Genomic DNA, 22,347 nt, shown 5'->3' on the forward strand with positions numbered 1-22,347 from the left:
ACCTTTTGTATAATGAAAAATGCCTTGATCTGTATTCTCATAAATGGTGCTAAAATATGGTACTCCTACAGGAACCAGAGCAATCCACAGTAATGTTGGTCACCTCGAGTATTTTGTTGTGGGAAGAAAGCCAAAGTGAATGTATTTAATGAGCTCCCTTCTCGTTTCCATTGTCTTTATAAAAACGTTTTGGTATCGTTACTCGAGTTTTAGCCGCTTCCGACTCTCTGTGTTGTGAATTCGCAGAGGGTAACGACCCACCTTCTGTCTCTGGTGGTGGTTTTCCTTCCGTGTCAGCCGGGCTGCAGAGGGAGGGCAGCCGGGAACGTGGTGTGAACCTGGCCCGCTCGTCTTGGCTTGTTTAGGAGAGTGTCCTGTTTACACTGTAAAGTGTCAGCATTTGTCAGGGAACCGTGCCTGCTCAGAAAACTGTGCCCCCAAGGCTCCCGTCAGCTTGGGGCCTTGGTCCTACGTGCATCCGCGGCAGGAGTCTCCTCGGTGACGTGTTGAGGCTTCGTCTTCGCTGTCAGAGGCAGCGCCTACTCGGGTTTTGCTGCTGGTCCCCTGTAGCAAACCTGGCCACTAAGGATTGTAAGAATAAAGAAAAAACAGACAGAAAATAAAAACTCAGAAGCCTGGCTGTGTCACTCTGGTTAAATGCCTGACTTTGAGGACCTGGGAGATTTGGGTTCAGTGCTTTAAACTTTCCAGCACCTCCAAGATGGGCCTGTGATGCCTGATGACTTTACAGTGCTGAGCCTGTAGGAAGGGATCCCCCCAAATTAGATGCACACTTCTGGGCTTCTTGGGTCTGGATTCAAGACCAGTCTCATCACCCACTGCTCGGGGGAGCTGGGCCCAGTGACCCCGCCTCTGTAGCCTCACTCCTCACCTCCACCACGGTCTGTGTCCCCTGCGGGTGGGGGGAAGCAAGGTGCAAGCACTCAACAGAGGCTTCCAGGAAGATCCCCTAGGCCTGCAAAGCAGGGCTGCAGTCACAGTCAGACCCAGCCTGGCCGTGTGTTTGCCGAGGAGAGGCCCTCAGCGTGTGCAGCATTCTTGGGTGTTCAAGAACCATCCAGACCGATGGAAACGCACCCAGAAGTGTGATAGCAAGAACTTGTATGCACTGCGTATGAATCGGACTGCCACTGAAAGAGGTTAGTCATCTGAAGAAGGGGGAAGACAGCGGGCTTTCAAAGGTATTCTTGGGGTTAGAGAATGAAGTTTCGGCCAGTGGTGCCCTACCTTCCTGTGAGTCAAAGAACTGAGTCTTTGCAAAATGGTGCTGGGCTTCTGAAGAACCCACTGCTTAGGGGTTGGGCATCCAGAGAGTAGCAGTGGCAGGTTGGTGATGGCAGCAAAAAGACCTCCCATGCTAAACAGCAACAGCAAGCTCTTCTTCCTTCACTGCCCCGTTCAGTTGGGTTAATAAACTCAATGCTGTAAATACACTCTCCCCTTTCCCCCTCCTCTTGTCTGAGTTGTGGTGCTGTCCTCAATTCCGAGGGCAGTGTTTCTGGCATTTCTCCTCCATCGCCTCCCCTGACAGTAGGAAGTGTGGAGAAAAACAGGGATCTGGGCTATGGATCCTAGGGAGGCCCTTCGGAATTATAACCATCAAATGATCAAGAAAATGCCAACTGTCATGTGTGTAAAACGAGAGTATTTATGTGTATATACAGTACATTCCCACTTACCATGTCTCCCTTGTTCGAAACCTGGGCATTCTTTCTGCACATTCTCTAAATTGTCTCCCCTTCCCACTCCTCCGGCCCTTGCCTCTTGTCTGGGCCCATTACCAGTGGCCTGGTAATGACCTTCTGACTTGCTGGGTCAGGAGGGTTCATTCCAGACTTCCGGCCCCCAGCACAGCTCCAGAGGCAACACCGATTTGGCCCTTGGGCTGAAAAGCCCAGGGTGACACTCTCCCCATCAGCTCCCTAGGGCTGAGTGCGGATTTTTCTGCTCCCCTGTCCACGACCCTGCAGCCCAGCCCTGCACCCTTGCAAGACCCTAGCAAGATGGCTGAGAGGTCTGGCGATGGTGGTTTTTCGTTCTCTGTTACAATTTGGAATATTCATTTAAGCTAAGGACACTGTCTTCCAAATACCTGCCTAGTGCCGTCTCCCGAAATCAAGAACGGGGATGCGGTTTGTGGCAGATAAAAACACTGCCATGCTGTGCCATTCCTTAGGAGACCGCACTGCTCAGAGTGTTGGAGAGAATGCTGAGAACATGAAGAGCAAACACACCATGGAAGTTGTCTTTCACGTCCTTGGAGATCACATCCTAATTGTGCTAGTTGGTGAGGAGCTGTGATAGACGAAGGTTTAAAAAAAAATCTTTAGAACAATTATATAATTAACATCATTGACTATTTCCAGTGTTCTCAATTATAAGTGGTGCTGTAATGAGCCTTCTCATTCATCGATCTTTTTATGCATCCTTAAATTGACCCTGTTTAAGGCTCTTGAAACGAATTTCCAACCTTCCCTTAAAAGAGTTGCAGGAATTTCACCCTCACCAGCAGGTACTGCGGAGCCTGCTTCATTGTCCCCTGGGTGACACTAGGGGTAATTTAGTTTTAAACTTTGGCCACCTGGCAAGAAAAAAAAAAAATGAAAAGAGAAAGGAAGGCGTTCAACTTTAAATGGCTTTCGATTCTCATAAGGGTGAACATTTTTCCTAGATATTTATGGGTCAGTGGTACTTCTTCCCTGCGTTGCTTTTTTACGTCCTTTGCCCGTGACATTAACCTCTTTCCCTAGTTGAGTTGTAAGCTTGGAACATGTCACCGAATTGTCCTCTGAGAGGTGCCACTGATCGGCATTCCGCTGCAGAGCAGGAGGGCGTTTCCTTAGGCCCTTTGCCAGCGCCGAGCTCTGTCAAACTTTGCTCTTTGCTGATCAGGTTCATAGTTGGACTTTCAATCTGTGTTCCCTTCCTCGGGCGAGGCTGAGCCTGTTTGCCTTTGTAGAAGCCATTCACGGGTCAGTTTCTGGGCGCCCTCTACTCATTCCCTTTGCCTAGCTGTTAACAGTCTCTAACTAGGCAGTTGTATGTGAGAATGCTTTCGGTTTTCCCATCTGTATTTCACAGAGAGACTTAGGGCTGGGAGCTTCCAGAAGGGAAGGCCAGCAGAGGGGCTGTCAGCGATCCGTGTCGAGCCCTTTTGGGGGAACTGGCTCAGGTTATCTTAGTTCATGGAGAGCTTGACCTTAGCGACAAGAAGAGGGGGTTGGAGATGAGAAGGCTGCAAGGAAGAGGGCTGTTACGCAGGTGACCTAGAATCAGTGTGTTCAGGGGAGGCACGTGTGAATGACTTCATTCATTCACCAAAGAATGTCTGCTCTGGGCAGGCACATGCCAAAATGGGATGCAAGAAGAGCTGGCCCAGCGCTCCGCTCCCCATCCCTCCCGGCCCCTCTGAGGCCCTCTCGCCCCTCCCCGTGTGGGAGCTCCCCGTGCATTTGTAACAGATGAGCTGGACCAGGGATGGAATCGCTGATCACTTACTGCCCGGTCTGGAGTTGGAGCAGGAGGAAGGAGGGAGGGCGGAGGGTAAGAGGTTTTACTCTTGGTAGTTGCTGTCTTATGCCAGCCTTGCTCCCTGGGCCTGCCCGGGGCTCAGCTCTTGTTCTCTCGTTCTCACACGGGGTGCTTCCAGGGGTCTTTGGAGACCCCGCTTCCCCCAGCTCAGGACCTCTCCTCGGCAGTTCTCCTGAGGTGGCTGATGGTCCCTCCCCTGGCCCACCACCTCCTCCTTTGCAGTGCCAAGGGTCCAGTGTTACCTCTAGCTTCTTTCTTCTGAGCCCCATTCACCCCCTCAGGACCTGAGATGACCCCCAGGTCAGCTGGTTGATCTGTGCCACCCAGGCCTGGTTCACGGGGAAGACCTCGGAGCCTTCTGCCCCGGTGAACGTGGCACGTGCCACCACCCCAGTGCCCCCTCTCCTGCGGCTCACTCTTCCATCAGATCTGACGGGCGAGTTGGACACCCGTCCGCCGAGCGCCCACCACGGTAGGGGCCCATCTCAAGGTCTCTGAGTGTCTCCTGCAGAGCCTAGTCGTTAGGGTTAAAGTGTCAAGGGACCCCCTTCCCCCTACCCCACCACACGCGCGTGCACACACACCCCTGAGGAGGGGCGGGGCTCAGTGTAGCGCCTCGAGGAAACCATCTCTCCAAATTCGCTTTTTAAAATACCTCTTCTTGGTCCTTTGATGCCCTCATGGTGAGTGAGGGATGAAAGCGGAAGCGGGTTCTGGAAGGGGGTGTGACGGTAAGAAGCTTGGCGCAGGAGGCTGGGGCGCCCTCAGGAGTCCCCATTTTGTATTGCTGCTTCTCTTTGGTATTAGCGTCCTCCTTTCTGGCCGAGCCCTTGCTTACTGCATGTAGTCCAGACTCAGCCTGGCGCCCACCCATGTAAGTGCAGGGCCCTCCTTTCAGCACCCCAATGCCTAGCGAGACAGGAGGGGCCAGCCTGGAGGGGCAGGGTGAGGTGGGCAGGCTGCTGGGAATGACTGTGCAGGTTGTGCACTGCAAAACTCTAGATGTCATTCACATGATGGTCCAGGAGGACACATGAGCTTGGAGAAATAAGAACCAGTTTGGAGGCTTTTAGCATCCAGGCCTTAGGTGACCCGGAGCCCCTGAACTAAGCAGTGGGACTAAGACACTGCAGAGGAAGGGACAGAAGTGAGAGATAGTGGGAGAGAACCGACAGGGTTAGTGACTTGACTGAGGGAGAGGCGGGACACGGTGTGGGCTGGTTTCTGGGTGGGTGCTCATGTGATTCATCTAGTCGGGAGATGGCATGGGGGGCGGGGCAGGAAGGGTGCTAAGGCCCCTCTGGGACCCTCTGAGGAGATGTTGGGAGGTGACTGGACCGCAGCTCTTGAACAGGTCATGGCTGGAAAAACAGCCCTGGGGATCCCCAGCGTGTATTTGGAATTGGAAACAGGCCCAGATTAGGTCACCCAGGAGCGTGTAGAACTGGATTCCCAACTAAGGTGGGAGCAGGCCTGGGGCCCGGGGTGTAGGGGGCCGCTTTGAGTCTTTCTTAAAGAGAGTGGAATTAAATAGCATTGAGAAACACGGAGGGTGAGGGAGGCTGCTGAAGTCTGGGCAGTGGCAGCATTTAGGGGAAAGGCAGATGAACAGAGCTGAAATAGGATGTGGCGTTGCCAGGCACGGGGAAGAAATTGCTTTTTGGCTCCATCATGTGTGAACTTGGGAGCCTCTGTCCTAACAGGGCCCCAGGGCTGGGGGAGACCGGAGCCGACCACAGCCAGCTTTCCTCAGCCACTTGCCATTACAGCAAGAGAGCCTGGTACGTGAAGCAGATGCAAGAATTTTAGGTGTGTAGTATAATGTAAAGTTTGATAATAATAATTCTATTTGTTCATTCTGTTTTGGTCTTTGGATTCAAAGGTTCTGAACCTAAGGTACGATTAGTCTTTGTTTTGTTCTATAAAAGCTCTAGTAGTTTTTCTTTGTTGAAAGCAGGCCGGCAGTAATGTTCATAGATTTGTTGGCTGGGGCACTTCCAAACCACTTGGAAGGTTAGCAGACGTGCACCCCCGTCTTCACGCACTGCCATCTACGGCTCTGCAAATCCTGATGTCGCAGTAGATGAGGACTAGAAAAGATCTCGTTCTAGAGCAGAGGAGGCTGAACCAGAGGCATCCCATAACTTGCCTGGCTCACAGCTAATAAGCCACAGAGATAGAATTAGGCCTTGCGCTCCTGATTTCTTTTGTTCCTTTTGCACAAAGACCAGTGTGTTGAACTGTGAAATTAGCATGGTATGTACTGGCTTGCATTGTCCAGTAAGAAGCCTGGAGCTTGTTGGGGGCAGAAAGTAAGAATATAAGCAATGCCAGTATACCTTTCATCCCAGCATTGCCTTTAACAGTGTTGGAAAGGAAAACTTAGAAGAGGGCACAGTTTTCTCCCTGATATTAACCGAAACACCCGTTAGATTGTATCTGTGAATGTATCCAAACTAGTTATCATAAGGGGAAACATTCTGGAAGTTTGCTACCATCGTATAAGGTGCGGATGTGGTGGTTTGGGATAATTCACAGATAGGTAAAGAGGGGAGAGGCAGGCGTTTCAAAACCAGGAACTGGCTCGTGACAGTTACTTTGACATCCTCCTGATTGGAAGCCCTCAGCCTTCATAAACAAAGACAGGTATGAACACTAAAGGTCTTCTGCAATGTGAGGCAGGGTGGGGGTGAGGTGGGCTGGCGGCTGGGGATGGTTGTGCAGGTTGTGCACTGCAAAACTCTAGGAGGTGCCATTTACATCTCTGTCCAGGGGGACGCACGAGCCTGGAGAAGGAAACTGTTTTGGAGGCTTCTGTAGCATCCAGGCCTTAGGTGACCAGGAGCCCCTGAGCTAAGCCAGTGGGACTTAAGATGCAGAGGGAGGGAGGGATGTGCGAGAAACTAGGAGGGAAACTGATTGGGGTTAGTGGGACCCCCACCGGTGGGGGGATGGGGGTGTCGTGGAGTAGGTTTTTGGGAGGATGATAATGTGATTCATCTGGGACATCAGGAGAAAGTGTGGGAGGGGTGAAGATTTGCCCCTTGTGGGAGGACTGCTCCCCATGGGGAAAATTGACAATGCTTGTTGGGCCAGCACAGCTCCACATCCTGGCATCACAGCCAAGCAGGAAGACATGCTATATCCCAAGTGCCGTGGGTGGAAAGAACGATGACCTCTTAGACTTCAAAAACCTGTAATATTAGAGGCAGTAATAGGGAAGCACGGTAGAGGTAGTGCTGAGATCTTTGGTTTAACTCAAAAACGTCATGAAACAGTAAAGAAAATATGCGATCTCAAGCAAGTCACTAGCATGCTAACATCCTTGCTGATTACAGGCAGGTAATAAAACACATTCTCTATATACTCTTTCATAGGAGGTTAAAAAAATGAGAGCCATCATTCTCTGAGGTTAAGACGTTAGGGCTTAAAAAGAGAAATGCTTTTCACATAAAGACTGATAAGAGCAAGAGTCCCTTAGATGTGGGCAGGAGGGGTTTTCACCTTCTGTTCCTCTCACTTTCCTAAAGCTGGGCTATCTGGTGTCCCCATTCTAGAAGGGGTGGGGAGAAGCCGGGCCTCAGAGAACTTTCAATATTATTGCAGTTATGGAAAGTAAAATTCATCTTAGTACGGAATAAAATTTGAAGAAATAGGTCATATTTAAGTAAGACAGAGAGTTTGGGGAAATATCCCAGTGGGTAGAGGTTTCAGCTATTTACCAAGGCAAAGGGCGAAATTTTAATATCCATGTACGTTTTACAAAAAAGGGAAATTGTAGTCAGAAATAGGTAACCACGTAATTTGGGGTGTGTAAACAGACTAATGGTTAGAATAAGAAAATCAAGAAACTAAAAGCAATCTCAATCAATATGCTGACCGTTCAAGCTTTACTTAAAGTAAAATTAGAGTATGAAAGCTATTTGACAATATATGAGCACAAATCTCCTCCCCTCCAAAAAAAAATCTGCAAAAGAAAAGCACATATAAATGCTCTTAACAATGCAAAAACTTACATCTATTTAATACATACACAGCACTTGTTTAAATCCAACATATATTTTATACCGACCTCTGCAGTCAGTTTTAATCAAGGCTCCACAAATATTTTAATGTGATTGGTTTCGACAGTTTAAATTAAACCCACAGTTTTGATGAAAAACTGAAAAGCCTGTAAGCTGACAGCCACACGGAGAAAAATGACTCCCAGAAGACTTAACTTTTGTTAAAAAAAAAAATTCTGGATCACTGCTAATATTCAGATCTGAAATGGAGAACGAGGTAATTTTATTTTTCCATTGCAGGATCCTGTACCATGTTCTAAACCCCAGATCCTGCATAGACTGTTAGACCAGGATGGAGCCTTAGCAATAATGGCCTGAGCTTCTCATTATTCAGGTGACCAACCTGGACAGAATCCCGTTTGTGGCTCTGTCAGGACTCCTGAAGCTCTATGACTAGCTCCTTGGTCATTCCAGCTTTAGATATTTGCCCTCTCAATACATCACTAAGCAAACCAAATAGAGCATGGGCCCAGGGAGCAGTGTATTTGCCCAGAAGCCCTGCGAATGTGGTACCCCCTGGGGGCGTGGCCTGCTTCCCAGTGACTGCCCCATGCTTTGGCTGCTGGGTGACTGGTGGTCATGTGAACCCTGTACCGCCTTTGTTCCACCAGAGTAGCTTGAACTTCTCCTTCAGTATCCGGTTCATCCAAACTGTGGGTCCCCCATGTCCGCAGCCCCACACTTCAGGGAACCAGAGTCCACCTGGCCGTAGTGTTTCCCACCCCCAAGACACCATTTCTTGTCCCTGGTTCATGGTTGGAGAACATCTGCCTCTAAATCTTATAGTAACGACCAATCTCCATACGTCACTGAATTTCCACAAAGCTGGATGGTGAACGAATGGTACAAGCATTTTTAGCTGGTCTGCCCCGTCTCCCCCCTTCTTGAACCTAAGGAGACCACATATACTGCTGGAGAGAGAAAGGCTTCCTGGCTCTCGTGCGCTTCTGTTTGCATGTACGGATTGTAGAAGCCGATGCCAAATCTTGTTAGTGAAGTGCACTTTGGGTTACATCTCCTAACTTAAAAAAAGGTACCATATAGAAAAGTGTGCTGAAGCCGTGGGTAGCTGACAGCAGTCTATAAAAGTGCGTGGATCTTACACAGTCTTTCAGAGACCCTGGTTGATTGCCAATGAAGCAGAGAAAAAAATTCTTCTGGAACCACTTGGACTTGGCAAGGATGACTTAAAAAAAAAAAAAAGATTTGGAGGCACATCTCTGGTGCTCTTCTTTGCGCAGAGTGCAGTAGCTAATAGTTCTGACCTCCCCTCTGGAGGAGAAAGTGAAATCTTAAGCTCTCACCAGCTCCTCTTCATTGTTTTAACCCTTTTGAGATCAGACAGTAAACTCTATAATTCGTTACACCTTCTCTGACTCCGGAGTGGGGTTTGGGCTATTTTGATTATGTAATAACATGTCCCTCATTTTGCACATTTGGGTAGTTAATTTTAGACATACAACCTTTAAAAGGGCAGGCAACAGGGTCTTTCCGTGTATCTTCAGATTTTCTCTACATCCTGTTTTATGTGTGGTTAGAGCAGTCGATGAATCACGTGATGTTTTGCTGCTTCAAAGGACAGAAATAGAGACTCCAAGTAACCACATAGAGGAGCATCCTGAATGTTTACCAAGCACGTTGCTTTAAAACATGCTTTTCTAGGTTCAAGTGCTTTTTATGAAAGAGCCATGTGAGGGCGCTGCCTGAGGGTGCCTGTCTTCTCAGAAGGCGGGCAGGAGCTGCTTTTAGGGAATTGGCGGCACGCGCAACACAGATGTCTCAATACTTACAAATCTCCACGAGCTATAAAGCCATGCTCATTGCGCTTTTGGTTATATATTTTTAAAAAAGGTTAGGACTTAGAACATAAAAGGCCCCTTTCCTGGACCGTGCATTGCTTTGACTGATGAAGACTTCATCCTAGGTTTAGAGGTCAGCTCACCTGCAAAGAGGCCAGAAACCCTGACTAATTGGTACACACCAGCTCATGCAGTCCTGGGCACTGGTCTGTGTAGAGATTTACAGAAGTAGAAAGATTTTTAAATACAAGAAAATATTTCTCAAGATAGTGTCATTTAATTACAACTATATAAATACTTTCTCAGTCTCTCTCCCACTTAAGTTTGAAGAAAAAGAAAAAATCCAGTCAGAGAACTACTGAGTCTTTAAATGGAAGTGTTTCTGGAAACTAAGGGTACAAAAAAGTGGCTCTCCCCCTGCTCCTTCCTTCCAGAAGAACCCCAAATGAGAATGAGGTAGGAGGGTAGGGAGCTGTTAACTTTTTCACTTCTTGCTCTAGAGGTATCACTGAATAACTTTTCTGATATTTGGGAAATGCAGTGATTATCCCAATCCCAAGAGAGACCAGAAAAGGCTGCATGTGGGGACCACAGAGCTGGCTCCTGGTTGGGAAGTGCCCTGGGGTCTTGATGGAGCTGGACTACAGCGGAGCCCCTGGGCCTCCTTTCTCGTGGGCCTCCCGGGCACCTCCTGAGGTTATTTGCTGGGAGGACTCGGGGAGTGAAAAACCAAGCGCTTTTACTACTGTCGTGAAGCCTGGCCCCATCCCATATACCCTAAACTATCACTAAAAGTTTCCATTTCTGAGGGTATGGGCCAAACCAACTGCTGGTGCAAAACACACATGCAAAACAAAGAAGATGGACTTTTGCACAAGACCAGCCTGAGGCAGGCAACGAGGGGGGCGTGACTGGCTCTCACACAGTGACGTAAACCAGTGGCCTTTGTGCCCAAATTAAAGAGTCTCAAGCAAGTGAGGGCTTCCCGCTAACATGCAAACCTCTGGACACGCCCTGAGCCGAGTGGCGGCCGGCAGGTCCCAGCCTATCCTGACTTTCCTGGAGCAAGCCCAGCCTGCTTCCTCCTGCTCAGATCTTGGTGTCTCACCGATGCCAGTGACACTGAGGTCCCGCTCAGAGCCCACAGCAGCCGCGTTGAGAATGACCTCGCCTGCGCCCCTCAGAAAGCAGAGAGGCCACGCGACAAGCTGCTCTTGACCTGAGCTGGCCCAGAGAAGGCCCTCGGGATGGAAAGACCACTCTGAGCAGCCCAGACTCACTTCTCAGCATCTAAATACAAGCAGCTTTATGCCCCCGTGGTTTTAGATCCTGTGTGTCTACGAGGCACGGGTCCACACTGAGAAAGTCACGTCTGGTCTTTCCACGGTCCTTGACCTGAGACTCTCCAGGCACGGCTCCCTAAATACTTCTGTCAGCTGAGCGACTCGCATGAAAAAAGAAACCTGGGTTGGAGGAACATTTCTTTGGGTGGCGAAGTCAAAGGGGTGCCCCCCTCACCCTGAAAAGTGGGAAGGAGACCCATTCCTCTTCCTCTCCTGTCTGTGTTGGTTAGAACAGCTGCAGAAGAACCTGCCAGCAGTGGGTTTTGCTCTGGAAGTTAAGGTGTGTGCTTGTCAGCCCAAACTGTGAAGTGACTTCTGCAGCCCAAACGAATGAAGGAACCTGTGAGGAGAGGGCATATGGCTGGAGGAGAAAGGTTTTGGACATGTGCGCCCTGCACAATCGCAGCCCCGTCATCGTGGCCTGGGTCGTGGCTTGTTTCCTGTGTTTTCTGAAACTCTAACAAAACACCCTGGCCCATGACTCTTTATCACCGAAGGTGTCTCTGAGGTTGTAATGCTGTGTTCTAATTGCATAATGAAGAGCCTAGCTGGTCTTCCCTGATTCGGAGGGAAAGAATTCGCTTTCTCAATTTACTCTTTAAGCTCCAACCCCACAAGCATGAAATACTAGTCACACATGTTAAAAAATACTGCTGTTTAATTTTCTAGTCATGTACTTTAAAAAAGCCGATACAATTAGGTTTTTTCCCCGTCTTCTCAGATCTGCCCCTGAAACCACCCCAAAGCGACGCATCTTAATTCTCAGCGGAAAAACCGCTCAGAGGAAGCACATGAGGATTTGTCCCCCCAGGGGTCACTGGGTGTCCAGACATGTGAACGAACCCTGTGATATTCATGGCTGACTCCGAGCCTTTACATTCTTTTTTCTATGAGGAACAATATGATTACACGGCACTGAAAGCAATAAACGCAAAAGGCTGGACTTCTTCTTTCTTTTTTGCCCTTCTAGCATATATTTCCACTCCCACTATTGTCTACATCAGCTGACCCATTTATACCCCTGTTGCTCATAATGAAAAATAGTTCTCTTGTCATTTACTGACCCTTACATTTTATATACAAATGAGAGACTGTAAAACTGCTGCAAACAAGACACACTGTTCATCGGTACAATACGTTTCAACTGCAGGTATGTTGAGCACACGAGCTATCACCGTATTGTATTAGAGACATTTTATTGAAAATGCGAAAATAGGAAATGTATCATAGCCTAAAATAAATTACATAACATATACAGTATATATTTATATCTTTAAAATATTTTTGTGTTTAGGTTCTTTCAGTCTAGGAATTTTGACTAAATCAAGAATTTAGTGAACCGTGTCCATAATTTTTTTAAAGAAAAAACCCGCTTTCCAAAACTTAGAAAAATATACTGCACTAAATGGATTTCAAATGTGTCATTTCAGGGAATATCACATAGTGACTTTGCTATTGTTTATAAAATGTCTTGCTTTCTCGTGTGGTGTGAGAGGGGAGTACAGAAGTACACTCGGAATTACCTGCGCCGCAGGGTTAGGACTAAGAACGGCGGGACCAGGTCATAAATCTACTTCCAAAGTGATGATGCAGCAACCTGGCATTAGAATGCTAGATTATGACTTAAAGCTTCAGTTCACTTTAAAAACTAAAACGTAAAGTTAGAATGCTCCGTCCGTTTCCCTTGCTCTAGTGCCATCTTCAGGAAAGGCGAGTGGAAAAACAAGCCTTCAGGGAAAGTCATGCCCAAGGACGCGGCAACCGGGAGATGCGCTTCGGGACAACTTTAACAAGGCAGCTCACGTATGTACAGGACAGGGCCTGAAAGTGAGCGCGCATTCAAATCTAGGAAGAGGCGAGGTGAAGTGCTAGCGTTTGCATGTGTCAGTTTCTGCCCCCAAGGCACCTCACACCTTCCCACCAGAGATTATTTCCGGCCGTCCACCGGTCCAGCGCGTTCACACGTCGCATCCACGGTGCGATGCCTCTGAGCCACATCTCTTGACACAATCACGTTACTGGGTGGGAAGCCGACCAGAGAAAGCCGAGCTGTCACCTGTTGGTTCTCGAGAGCGATGCAAGGGGACAGGGTCAGTCTGTGGCCTGCCGGGCGGTGGTGTCTGAGGGGCGATGGACGGCACAGCCGCGGCCCTTTGGTTCCAAGGGGAGACTGTCCGAGGGGGTGGGGCGGCAACGTGGGCTACGAGGCAGCTATGTCTTCGGGGTTCTCACGGAGCGGGGGCATGAAGTCAGTCGTTTGGTTTGTTTCCACAAAGCAACGGCGAGACCATTCTGCAGGTCTTCACATCAGCGTGGGCACACCCAGTATGCCAGAGTGGCCGTGAAACCTTAAGATCAAGGCCTCTTTCATTACCCAAACGAAAACCAAAGACGAAAGCGGAACAAAACACGACGGGAGAGCAGATGACGCGGAAGTGTCATCTCGGCCGTCCCTGCAGCGCCCGGGCGTCCGCGCCTCAGTCGCGCTCCTCCTGCATCTCCACGACGTCCGTGCCCTCCTCTGCGGGAGGTAGGTCCGTCATCGCCGAGTCCTCCCCCTCGGCGGCGGACTCGTTTTCCATCTTCTTTTTCTAGACCAAAGCCGACTCATCAGCGTGGGGCTGGGGCAGGGACGCAGCGCAGCAGAGCCAAGAGCAGGGGGAGGCCACGGGGTCTCAGGGGAGCCCTCGCCGCGGACTGGGATCTCGTTTATGGCTGGGCCGACCTCGCCGAGGCTGCGTCTTAGGCCAGCGTGTTCCTTACAGTGGGGTTACTCGGGAGCGGACTGTGCCCGGCTCTTGTGTTAAGCATTCGGGGCGCGGGTGAGGGGTGGGCGGATCCCGTCTCCCACATCCCCGCCCGCCCATCAGCTGATGGAGACCTGCCTCTGCCCGAGGACGCCACTTCCCTGCAGCCCTTGCCAGCGGGGGCTGTGCCCTCCCCTCCCCTTCATGGCCGTATGCAGGCCGTGCAGGCTGTGTCTCCTACACCTGGGGAGTGACAGGCAGGGGCACGGTTCTGTCGCCATCTCTCACCTGTTTCCGATAGACGTAGCATGCTGCTATGGCGACCATGGTGGATTCTCCCACAAACCCCGCGAGGAGGGAGCCCACGCCCAGGGTGGCTCCGTGTACCCTGGGGATGAGAACACAAAGGCCAATTGTCTGTTAAAGCCCCGCTGAGGCACAAAGAGAGTCAAAACCCAGCCAAAACCCAGGAAAGGGGTAGACAACAGGGGGACCGGACGATCGCGTTCGAGATCTGCTGGTTAGGGCTGCAGCTAGTAAACGGGCCACCTGCGGGGGGAGGGGCCTGGAACTCCGGGCCCAGGCAGCTCCCACCCCTGCTCCAGGTCTCAGCGCAGCGTCTCCTGGGGGAGGGGCACGGCCCCCGCTTGTGAGCCCACAGCATCCCGCCCGTCCTCTCTGTACCGTGAGGTTTCCCACGCCGTAGGACGGACCATGCCCCTTCCCCAAGGGACTGGGAGCCCCTGAGGACCAGGGCGACACCCTTGCTCCCTTGTGTTTTTCACCTTCCCGTGCCTGCCACGCCGTGATAGATGCTCAATGCGGTTTGTGTATGGGCCTGACCCCGAAAGTACTTTTCTAGAATGGATCTCGACAGCCTCCCACCTGGTCCTGGGCAGCGAACCAAGGCATCCCTCGGCACTTCTAACTCGAGACGTGCTTGGGGATTTCCCAGGAAAGAGCAGATAGAACCTTCCGGGCGGAGCGTGTAAGCGGCAGCAGGACCTGCAGCCCCAAGCCCCCCGACGACGTACCCCAGGTAGGGCAGGACCACGAGGCTGGTGATGAGCACGATGATCCGCAGCACGGAGCTGGGGGCCAGGACGAAGGTCTTCTTCAGGGTCATCAGCCACCCGGTGAGATGGGCCCTCACGGTGACTGAGGGGAGAGCCGAGGACTCGTCAGCAACGCCCCGCTCCTCCCACCCTGCTGCTTCTGACCCCCCAGCGCCCCCCGCGGCGCATCCATGGTCCCTGGGCGGTCACCTCGTCTTCCTGCCGGGGCTCCTGATCCCCGCCTCTGGGCCTGGGGGAGCCCCGTGCCCACCTCGGCTCCCTCGCCTCACAGCCTTAGTGTCCAGAGAGTGGGCTGCGGGCAGCCCCTTTCGCCGCCATGACCGCCACCCCTGGGGCATGGGGCTGCCCCCGCCTAGCCTCAAGCTCTGATCACGCCTGTCTAGAAAACTCAGAGGGAAGCGGCAACTTGATGGTGATCCAGGTTGACTCTGGGAGGAGAGGAGCTGGACCAGAAGCTGGGTTTCCCGGCCCGCAGGCTGGGGGAGGTGCGGAGGAGGGAGGTGTGGGTGAAGAAGAGGGATGGGTATCACTTCCCTGTTTCCTCCCCAGCATCCTGACCGCTGGTCCGCAGCTGGCGCCCTCGTTTTCATAAAGGCCTCACAACGTGTTCCCTGTACCCCGTCTCCCCACCCTGACTTGTGAGCTTCCGGAGGGCAGGCAGGGCACCGGCCCCAGCGCCAAGGAGGGGCTCCAAGGACAGCGCGTCAAGGATTGACGGGCTGATTTGGGGCACAGACACCCTGGGCAACATTTAGGTTTGATCTGAAACTGGGTGGGGTTTGGGGAAGCGGGAGGCTTAGCCCTTCATCCCGTGTGGGCGGCAGCAGGCATAGGCCTATCGAGGGGGAGGAAGTGCTCACTCCTGGGGTAAAAGCTCATGTCCAGGGTACCTCTGGAGGAAGAATCTGCAGTCTTCCCGGTCTGACGCCGTGCTCCGCCCGCCCCAGGTGGAAGCACTGAATTTATGAGACATAGACGCTCACTTGTGTTGGCCAAGGGAGAGGGTGAGGCCACACGGGGCGGGATGCTAACCTGATTGGCCCAAACCCAGCAGGTGGCAAAGACAGGTGGGGCCGGCTGTCTGCACGTCCGCGGTCTGACAGGCGAGGAAAGACGAAAGGCGAGTCCCACCCCAGTCCTAGTTCTGGGACCTCCAGCCCCCGCTCAAGTCCAGACTGGGGAGTCAACAACATGTGCCTTGATCTCCAGCAAGTGCAGCCTCTTCCAGGTGGCGCCAAAGCTTGGCTCCCCCGGTGACCCCCACCCCACCCCCAAGGACCAGAGGGCCCCCCAACAGTCTCCAGGGATGCTTGGCACCTCAGAGCAGGGGCAGCTCGTGGCCTGACTTGGGAACAAGCACAGGGTGGCAGGTGTGCCATCAGCCCCGGCTTCGACTAGCTCCACGGCCCATTTCTGCCCTCAGCTTTGACTCTGGATTCTTCTTTTCTCCAGCAGTCCTTGTAGAGTCTCAGTACAGGCATAGATTTGTGTAACCATCACCACAGTGAAGACACAGAACTGTTCTACTGCCCCCGGAACTTCTCATGCTATCCCTCTGGGCTCTTTTTACTGAGTTTGCAACCACTGTCCTTTAAGAAACAAATGATGCCCGTTTGACTTGTTTCTCAAACTTTCAACTGACTGGATAATGTCTTTGCATCTTTTTAATCCACTGTGAAATTTAAAAACTTTAAAAAAAATTTTTTTGGGGGAGGGACAGGACTGCAAACGTTTGCCAACAAAGAAGACTGAATCAGGCATGAGGGTAAATAGGAATTTTTCTTTCATTCTCTGTTTACCTGGAACCGGGAAGAAGGAGAAGATTCTCAAGGGAACAACGCAGAGTTCTGCGAAGGCAAAGTCCACGCCAATGATGTCTATCAAAATTTTCTCGGAAACGTTGGGGGTCCAGAACATCACAAAACAGAGCTGCGGGGGAAAAAAGGCAGGAAGCAAGGTTGTTAGAAAAAAGGTGTACATAAGTGAAATGAGAAGGCAGGTATCACGTGATCCCCGAGGAGCTAGGAAAGAGGGTGAACCTGCCCGATCGGGGGACTGGCACACGGGTCCACGAGCTGCCTCCGCCTTGCTCTGTTCTCACCCGACAACACAGGCCCTGGCCCAGTCGCCACACCTGCCCCAAAGGGAGCCTGGCAGCGGGGCCCACGTGACAGGCAGGCATCTGAGCGGGTAGCCGGGCCAGTGTGGAAGGCTTACCTAGGCTGCTGGACAGCTCAGTTAGTTCAGGGTGAGCACGTTTGTTAATGTAATTTTTACATTAATTTTAACCAAATAATAAAAAGTGACCTGAAAGCATTTGGATGCAGGCAGAACTGCATTGAACCAGCTCTGGGAGTAGGAGAAAAGGCGAGGGCAGGTTGGGAGAACAGCTATTGCGGGGACCAGTTCTTACAGGCCTGACTTTTTAAGCTTTGTGTGTGTATAACCGATTGAAAAGCTGAATTTAAAAATGTAACGCTATAACTTTGGAAGAGGATGTTAGAAAAATGCCAGTTGCATAAAATACTTCTCTCCCTTTCTTAAGATGCAAGTGATTCTTCTCTAAAATGAAAGTGAATGCATTATAAAATGAATTGCATTCGTGTAAAAACAGAACACTGAAGTTTTCAACTATAACAACCTTTAGGCTTTGGGCAAATTAAGTTTCATGGAATTAGGCGGGTCCTATTTACTATGTCATGTTGAAATATGTTAAAAAAGATACCTTGGAGGGTCTGTTATAAATACGTTTCACTTTTATAAATGCAGTGGAACTTTTATTCTATCTTGTACTTTTCAGCATCTGGGAAGAATATCCCATTTGATTTTCAAAGATGACAGATGTACTATCATTTAGCCCTACTGCCTGATGCAAGTACTTACACCCCATCTTTGACATGAAGGGAAAAATACTTCCTAAGATCTAGCAACTCGGAGCTCGGAGGCCTTATTACCTACTGTCCTGGACAAGTAGCCCTGCCATCTTTTCTCACTGCAAAGCTGCCAGCCTGAAATGGTGACCTGTCACTCACGCCTACGGCCCAGGAACGGTGGCAATTTCATGATACGTTCACAACGACACTGAGCACAGCACTGGAACACGGTTCACTTTCTTGACAAGCAGATTGATCATCCCTCCCTTCAAATATTTTCCACAGCAGTAAAGCTGTAAAGAATTAAAGATAAGTGAGCATTGCCCCAACTCTGGACTTGATTGTGCGTCAGGACTGATGGAGGATAAGCTATCCTGGGTTTCCTCTCTGGCTGGAGGGAGCTCTCTAGGCTGCGTTCTGCTAAAAAAAAAAAAAACAACTTAAGCTTCCAGGAAAACCATCGGCAGGCTTTACTTATTTTGTAGCCAGTGATTATCTGAATGTGAGATAATGCCTCTGTGCCTTGCAAAATCACTGTGAACTGCCTTTTAAATGACAACAAACCAAGGAAAAAGGAGCGTGTAATTGCATGTCAGAGAGGAAGGTGCAAGCAGGCACCTGTGGCAAAGGTCAGTCCTCCCTCTGGCTTCTCTGCACAGATAATGGTCACCTGGAGGCTTTCCACTGCCCTGGAGGAGAAGGTCAGTAACCTTTGGAGGAGTCCAACCTGAGGACGCAAGATAGCAAGTGCATCCAAATTACCGGAGACACTGACATAAATATCGAGTAACCAGGGCGGGTGACTGCAGTTCTGGTCCCTTGAAAGCAAAACAGTAAGGCTTGGTGTATCTCTAATAGAGCTTCCCAGGAGGGAGGCTTGATATGTCATTTCTGAAAGTCCACAGTATGACTTAAGTTGACACCGCGAAGCCCCTCTGTTCTCCATCTGGTATCTGTCTGTGCCAAAGACACCCTACAGGCCCCTATCAAGGCCATGTGCCACCGAGGTGCTTCTTCAGAGTTTTCAGCCCCACGCACCTACAGCCTAGATTGGGTCTTTCTAGATCGGTGTAACTGAATGCTCTCAGTCTAGTCTGGGGCTTCAGCAATCACAGGTTTAAAGGTTAGCAATGCCACACGGATCGACACTTCCTTTCTTTTTCTCCCTGAAGTCTCTGAATTTGACCCTTTGCCTTTGCTATACTTACAGTATGAAAATGCTCCTTACCTTCCAGCAAGTTCTTTAAAAAAAAGTGACTTATTTCCAGCATTGCCCAGAAAGAAATACATGCAACTCAGAAGTAGGTTTGGTGTTGGTTAAAAGCTGCAATCTCTATATGCAGATCAAATTTTTCCAAGAAACATATTGACCCCTAGCATCATAATCAGATGAGATTTAACCAGTCTGTTTCAGAAAACAAGAAGCTCTAGAAGCTAATCTAACAAAGAATATTTCAGGAAAAGTGTCTTTCTGATGAGTTCACCCAGAGTAGTCTTGACTTAGAACATGCCCTCCTAGTTGACCAGGACATGCCGTGTTCCTCAAATATTTGCAGAGCCTAATGACGTTGACTTTTTCCAAACCAGAACGCAAACCTAATAAACTACTGACAGTGAACATGATTTGTTCCTGGGAGTAGCTGCAGGGTTGGGTTTTCTGCTGCTGAGCTTGCTGTCAACATTATCTCATTAGGAAGCAGCCAGCAAAGCACAACAACCCACTCCATGCCCGGATCTTGGTTCTTCTATTTATTCTCCAATAAAAGGAACCAGGGGTCCTTGGAGAAATGGCGCACTCTAGGACTAGGGTGGGAAATATACAAGACGATCAGCTTGGAACAGTACATCGAAGGACACAGGAGTCCAGAAGAGAGAGCTCCCACTGGCAAAGCTGGAGGAATCTGAGCAAGAAAAAATGATGTAGTATTGAATTATGAGCCACAGCACAGAGTAAATACCCATGAGTCTATACTGATATATATATAAACAAATAGGGACAAATCTCCAGGACAGAATTACAAGTAATTTCTGTAGAATCCTCCCCCCTTAGGGAGGTGGAGGCATATCTCCCCACTCCTGGAGTGTGGGCTGATCATAGTAACTTCCTTCCAAAGAAGGACAAGATGGAAAGGGGGAAAAAAACCTTCACGGTGGAGAAACCTGGCAAACATAATGGGCCAGGTGATCAAGGTAACATCATCAGTGATGTCATGTTGATAGCATGTTCTCTTGAGGAGATGTGATGAAAATGGCCCTTTAACTATGTGGTTTTCCTCCCGAAAGCCCACATGCCCAGTCTAACCATGAGAAAAACCCCAGACAGACCCAAATTGAGCGACGTTCTACATAGTGCCTCACCAGTATTCCTTGAAACTGACAAGGCCACAAAGACAAGCAAAGTCTGAGAAACTCTCACAAACCAGAGGAGGCTAAGGAGACAAGATGACTAACTGTAACGTGGTAGCATGGATGGGATCCTAGAACAGAGAAAGGACATGAGGAAAACGCTCATGAAATCTGAATGAACTGTGGAGTTTAGTTCACAATAATGTACTGGGGTTGGTTCCTTATTTGTAACAAATGTACCACAGCAGAGTAAGATGGAGTGTGGGGTGAAGGGTCCGTGCTATCTTCACAACGCTTCTGTAAATTTAAAATAATTCTAAAACAAAAAGGTTAAAAAAAAAAAAAAGAAGACCCATGACCCACTCCTCTTTTATTTGACAGACTGTGACTTTTTTTCTGAGGTCCAGGCACTGACCATGAAATTTTTACTTTGAATTTTGAGATACTTATTTGTTGTTTTTCTTTTTCTTTCTTTCTTTTTTTTTTTTTAAAATCAGTGACTTGTTTGCTTGCATCATTTTAATCCATTTCTTGGGAAGATTCGGCATCTATGTCTATGACAACAATGACGGGGATATTAAAATAGCAAACACTATATAGCACTTCTTATGGGCCGGGAACCGGAAGAAATGCTTTGTACGTACTAAATCATTTCATCTTTACTTTCCTATGAGAGCTGTACTATTACTACCCACTTTACAGATGAAGAGACCAGGCACATGAAGTTTTCTTCACTTGCTCCAGGTCACACAGCTAGCAAGTGGCCTAAACAGGACCCCTGCCTCTCTGGTTAAGCCCCCAAACATGTGATTAGCATGTCAGTGTTGTGGGCATGATTCCAGAGTAATTTTCAGGACAGGATCACTGCCACCTACCATCACAGACAAATTTACAAATGTACATGACGATGAATACACATTGATTCATTCACAACATTTATCTGCCCCAATGCAGCTGGCGAATACCCGAGCTCCCCTGTGTATCTTTGTGGGGATAGAGGTATGGGGCTTATACCTGCAGCAGATCACAGTTTCCAGGTTGGGAGAGACAAGCGTGGTTTCTACAATCTCAGATTCTCATGCATCCCTCTAGGGGTCTCCCCATTTGAACCCCTACCCTAGACACTGATGAAAACAGAATCTACTTGAACTATTTACATTGTTTTTTAAAGTTTAAGTAAATGAGAGTATCATGTTATCTAATACATTTATTAATAACATTACTCCATCTATTCTTATTTACCCAGTGCATTATTTACCTATCTATTCTAGATGAATTTTTGTTTGTTCTTCTTTCTCTAGTTCCTTTAGGTGTAAGTTTAGATTGTTTGAGATTCTTCTTGTTCCTTGAGGTAGGACTGTATTGCTATAAACTTCCCTTAGAACTGCTTTTGCTGCATCCCATAGGTTTTGGATCGTTGTGTTTTCGTTGTCATTTGTCTTTAGGTATTTTTTGATTGCCTCTTTGATTTCTTCAGTGATCTCTTGGTTATTTAGTAACGTATTGTTTAGCCTCCATGTGTTTGTGTTTTTTACGTTTTTTTCCCCTGTAATTTATTTCTAATCTCATAGTGTTGTGGTCAGAAAAGATGCTTGATATGATTTCAATTTTCTTAAATTTAGCTAGGCTTGATTTGTGACCCCAGATGTGATCTATCCTGGAGAATGTTCCGTGTGGACTTGAGAAGAAAGTGTAATCTGCTGTTTTCAGATGGAATGTCCTATAAATATCAATTAAATCTATCTGGTCTATTGTGTCATTTAAAGCTTGTGTTTCCTTATCAGTTTTCTGTCTGGATGATCTGTCCATTAGTGTGAGGGGTTAAAGTCCCCCACTATTATTGTGTTACTGCCCATTTCCTCTTTTATAGCTGTTAGCAGTTGCCTTATGTATTGAGGTGCTCCTATGTTGGGTGCATATATATTTATAATTGTTATATCTTCTTCTTGAATTGATCCCTTGATCATTATGTAGTATCCTTCCTTGTCTCTTGTAACATTCTTTATTTTAAAGTCTATTTTATCTGATATGAGTAATGCTACTCCAGCTTTCTTTTGATTTCCGTTGCATGGAATATCTTTTTCCATCCCCTCACTTTCAGTCTGTATGTGTCCGTAGGTTTGTAGTGGGTCTCTTGTAGACAGCATATATATGGGTCTTGTTTTTGTATCCATTCAGCAAGCCTGTGTCTTTTGGTTGGAGCATTTAATCCATTCACGTTTAAGGTAATTATCGATATGTATGTTCCTATGACCATTTTCTTAATTGTTTTGGGTTTGTTTTTGTAGGTCCGTTTCTTCTCTTGTGTTTCCCACTTAGAGAAGTTCCTTTAGCATTTGTTGTAGAGCTGGTTTGGTGGTGCTGAATTCTCTTAGCTTTTGCCTGTCTGTAAAGCTTTTGATTTCTCCGTCAAATCTGAATGAGACACTTACCAGGTAATCTTGGTTGTAGGTTCTTCCCTTTCATCACTGTAAGTATATCATGCCACTCCCTTCTGGCTTGTAGAGTTTCTGCTGAGAAATCAGCTGTTAACCTTATCGCTGTTCC

General features: G+C 48.8%; 1 protein-coding gene across 3 annotated transcripts in view; it reads right to left on the reverse strand.

The window, feature by feature from the left end:
- Positions 1 to 359: 359 nt before the first annotated feature.
- The window catches only part of ANKH (ANKH inorganic pyrophosphate transport regulator), a 151,833-nt gene continuing 129,845 nt past the window's right edge, over positions 360 to 22,347 (reverse strand). The window contains exons 9-12 of one of the 3 annotated variants that reach the window (XM_061187662.1): positions 16,381 to 16,510; positions 14,540 to 14,663; positions 13,794 to 13,893; positions 360 to 582 (exon numbers count right to left, since the gene is read on the reverse strand). In XM_061187662.1, coding sequence (XP_061043645.1) covers positions 469 to 582; positions 13,794 to 13,893; positions 14,540 to 14,663; positions 16,381 to 16,510 — 468 coding nt within the window. In that variant the 3' untranslated portion in view covers positions 360 to 468. Of the gene's footprint in view, positions 583 to 12,058; positions 13,350 to 13,497; positions 13,556 to 13,793; positions 13,894 to 14,539; positions 14,664 to 16,380; positions 16,511 to 22,347 lie in introns of those variants that run through there. The other 2 variants (XM_061187660.1, XM_061187663.1) reach the window with 2 other exon arrangements.

The sequence above is a fragment of the Eubalaena glacialis genome, chromosome 4, assembly GCF_028564815.1.
Source record: "Eubalaena glacialis isolate mEubGla1 chromosome 4, mEubGla1.1.hap2.+ XY, whole genome shotgun sequence".
NCBI classification, from domain to species: Eukaryota; Metazoa; Chordata; class Mammalia; order Artiodactyla; family Balaenidae; genus Eubalaena; species Eubalaena glacialis.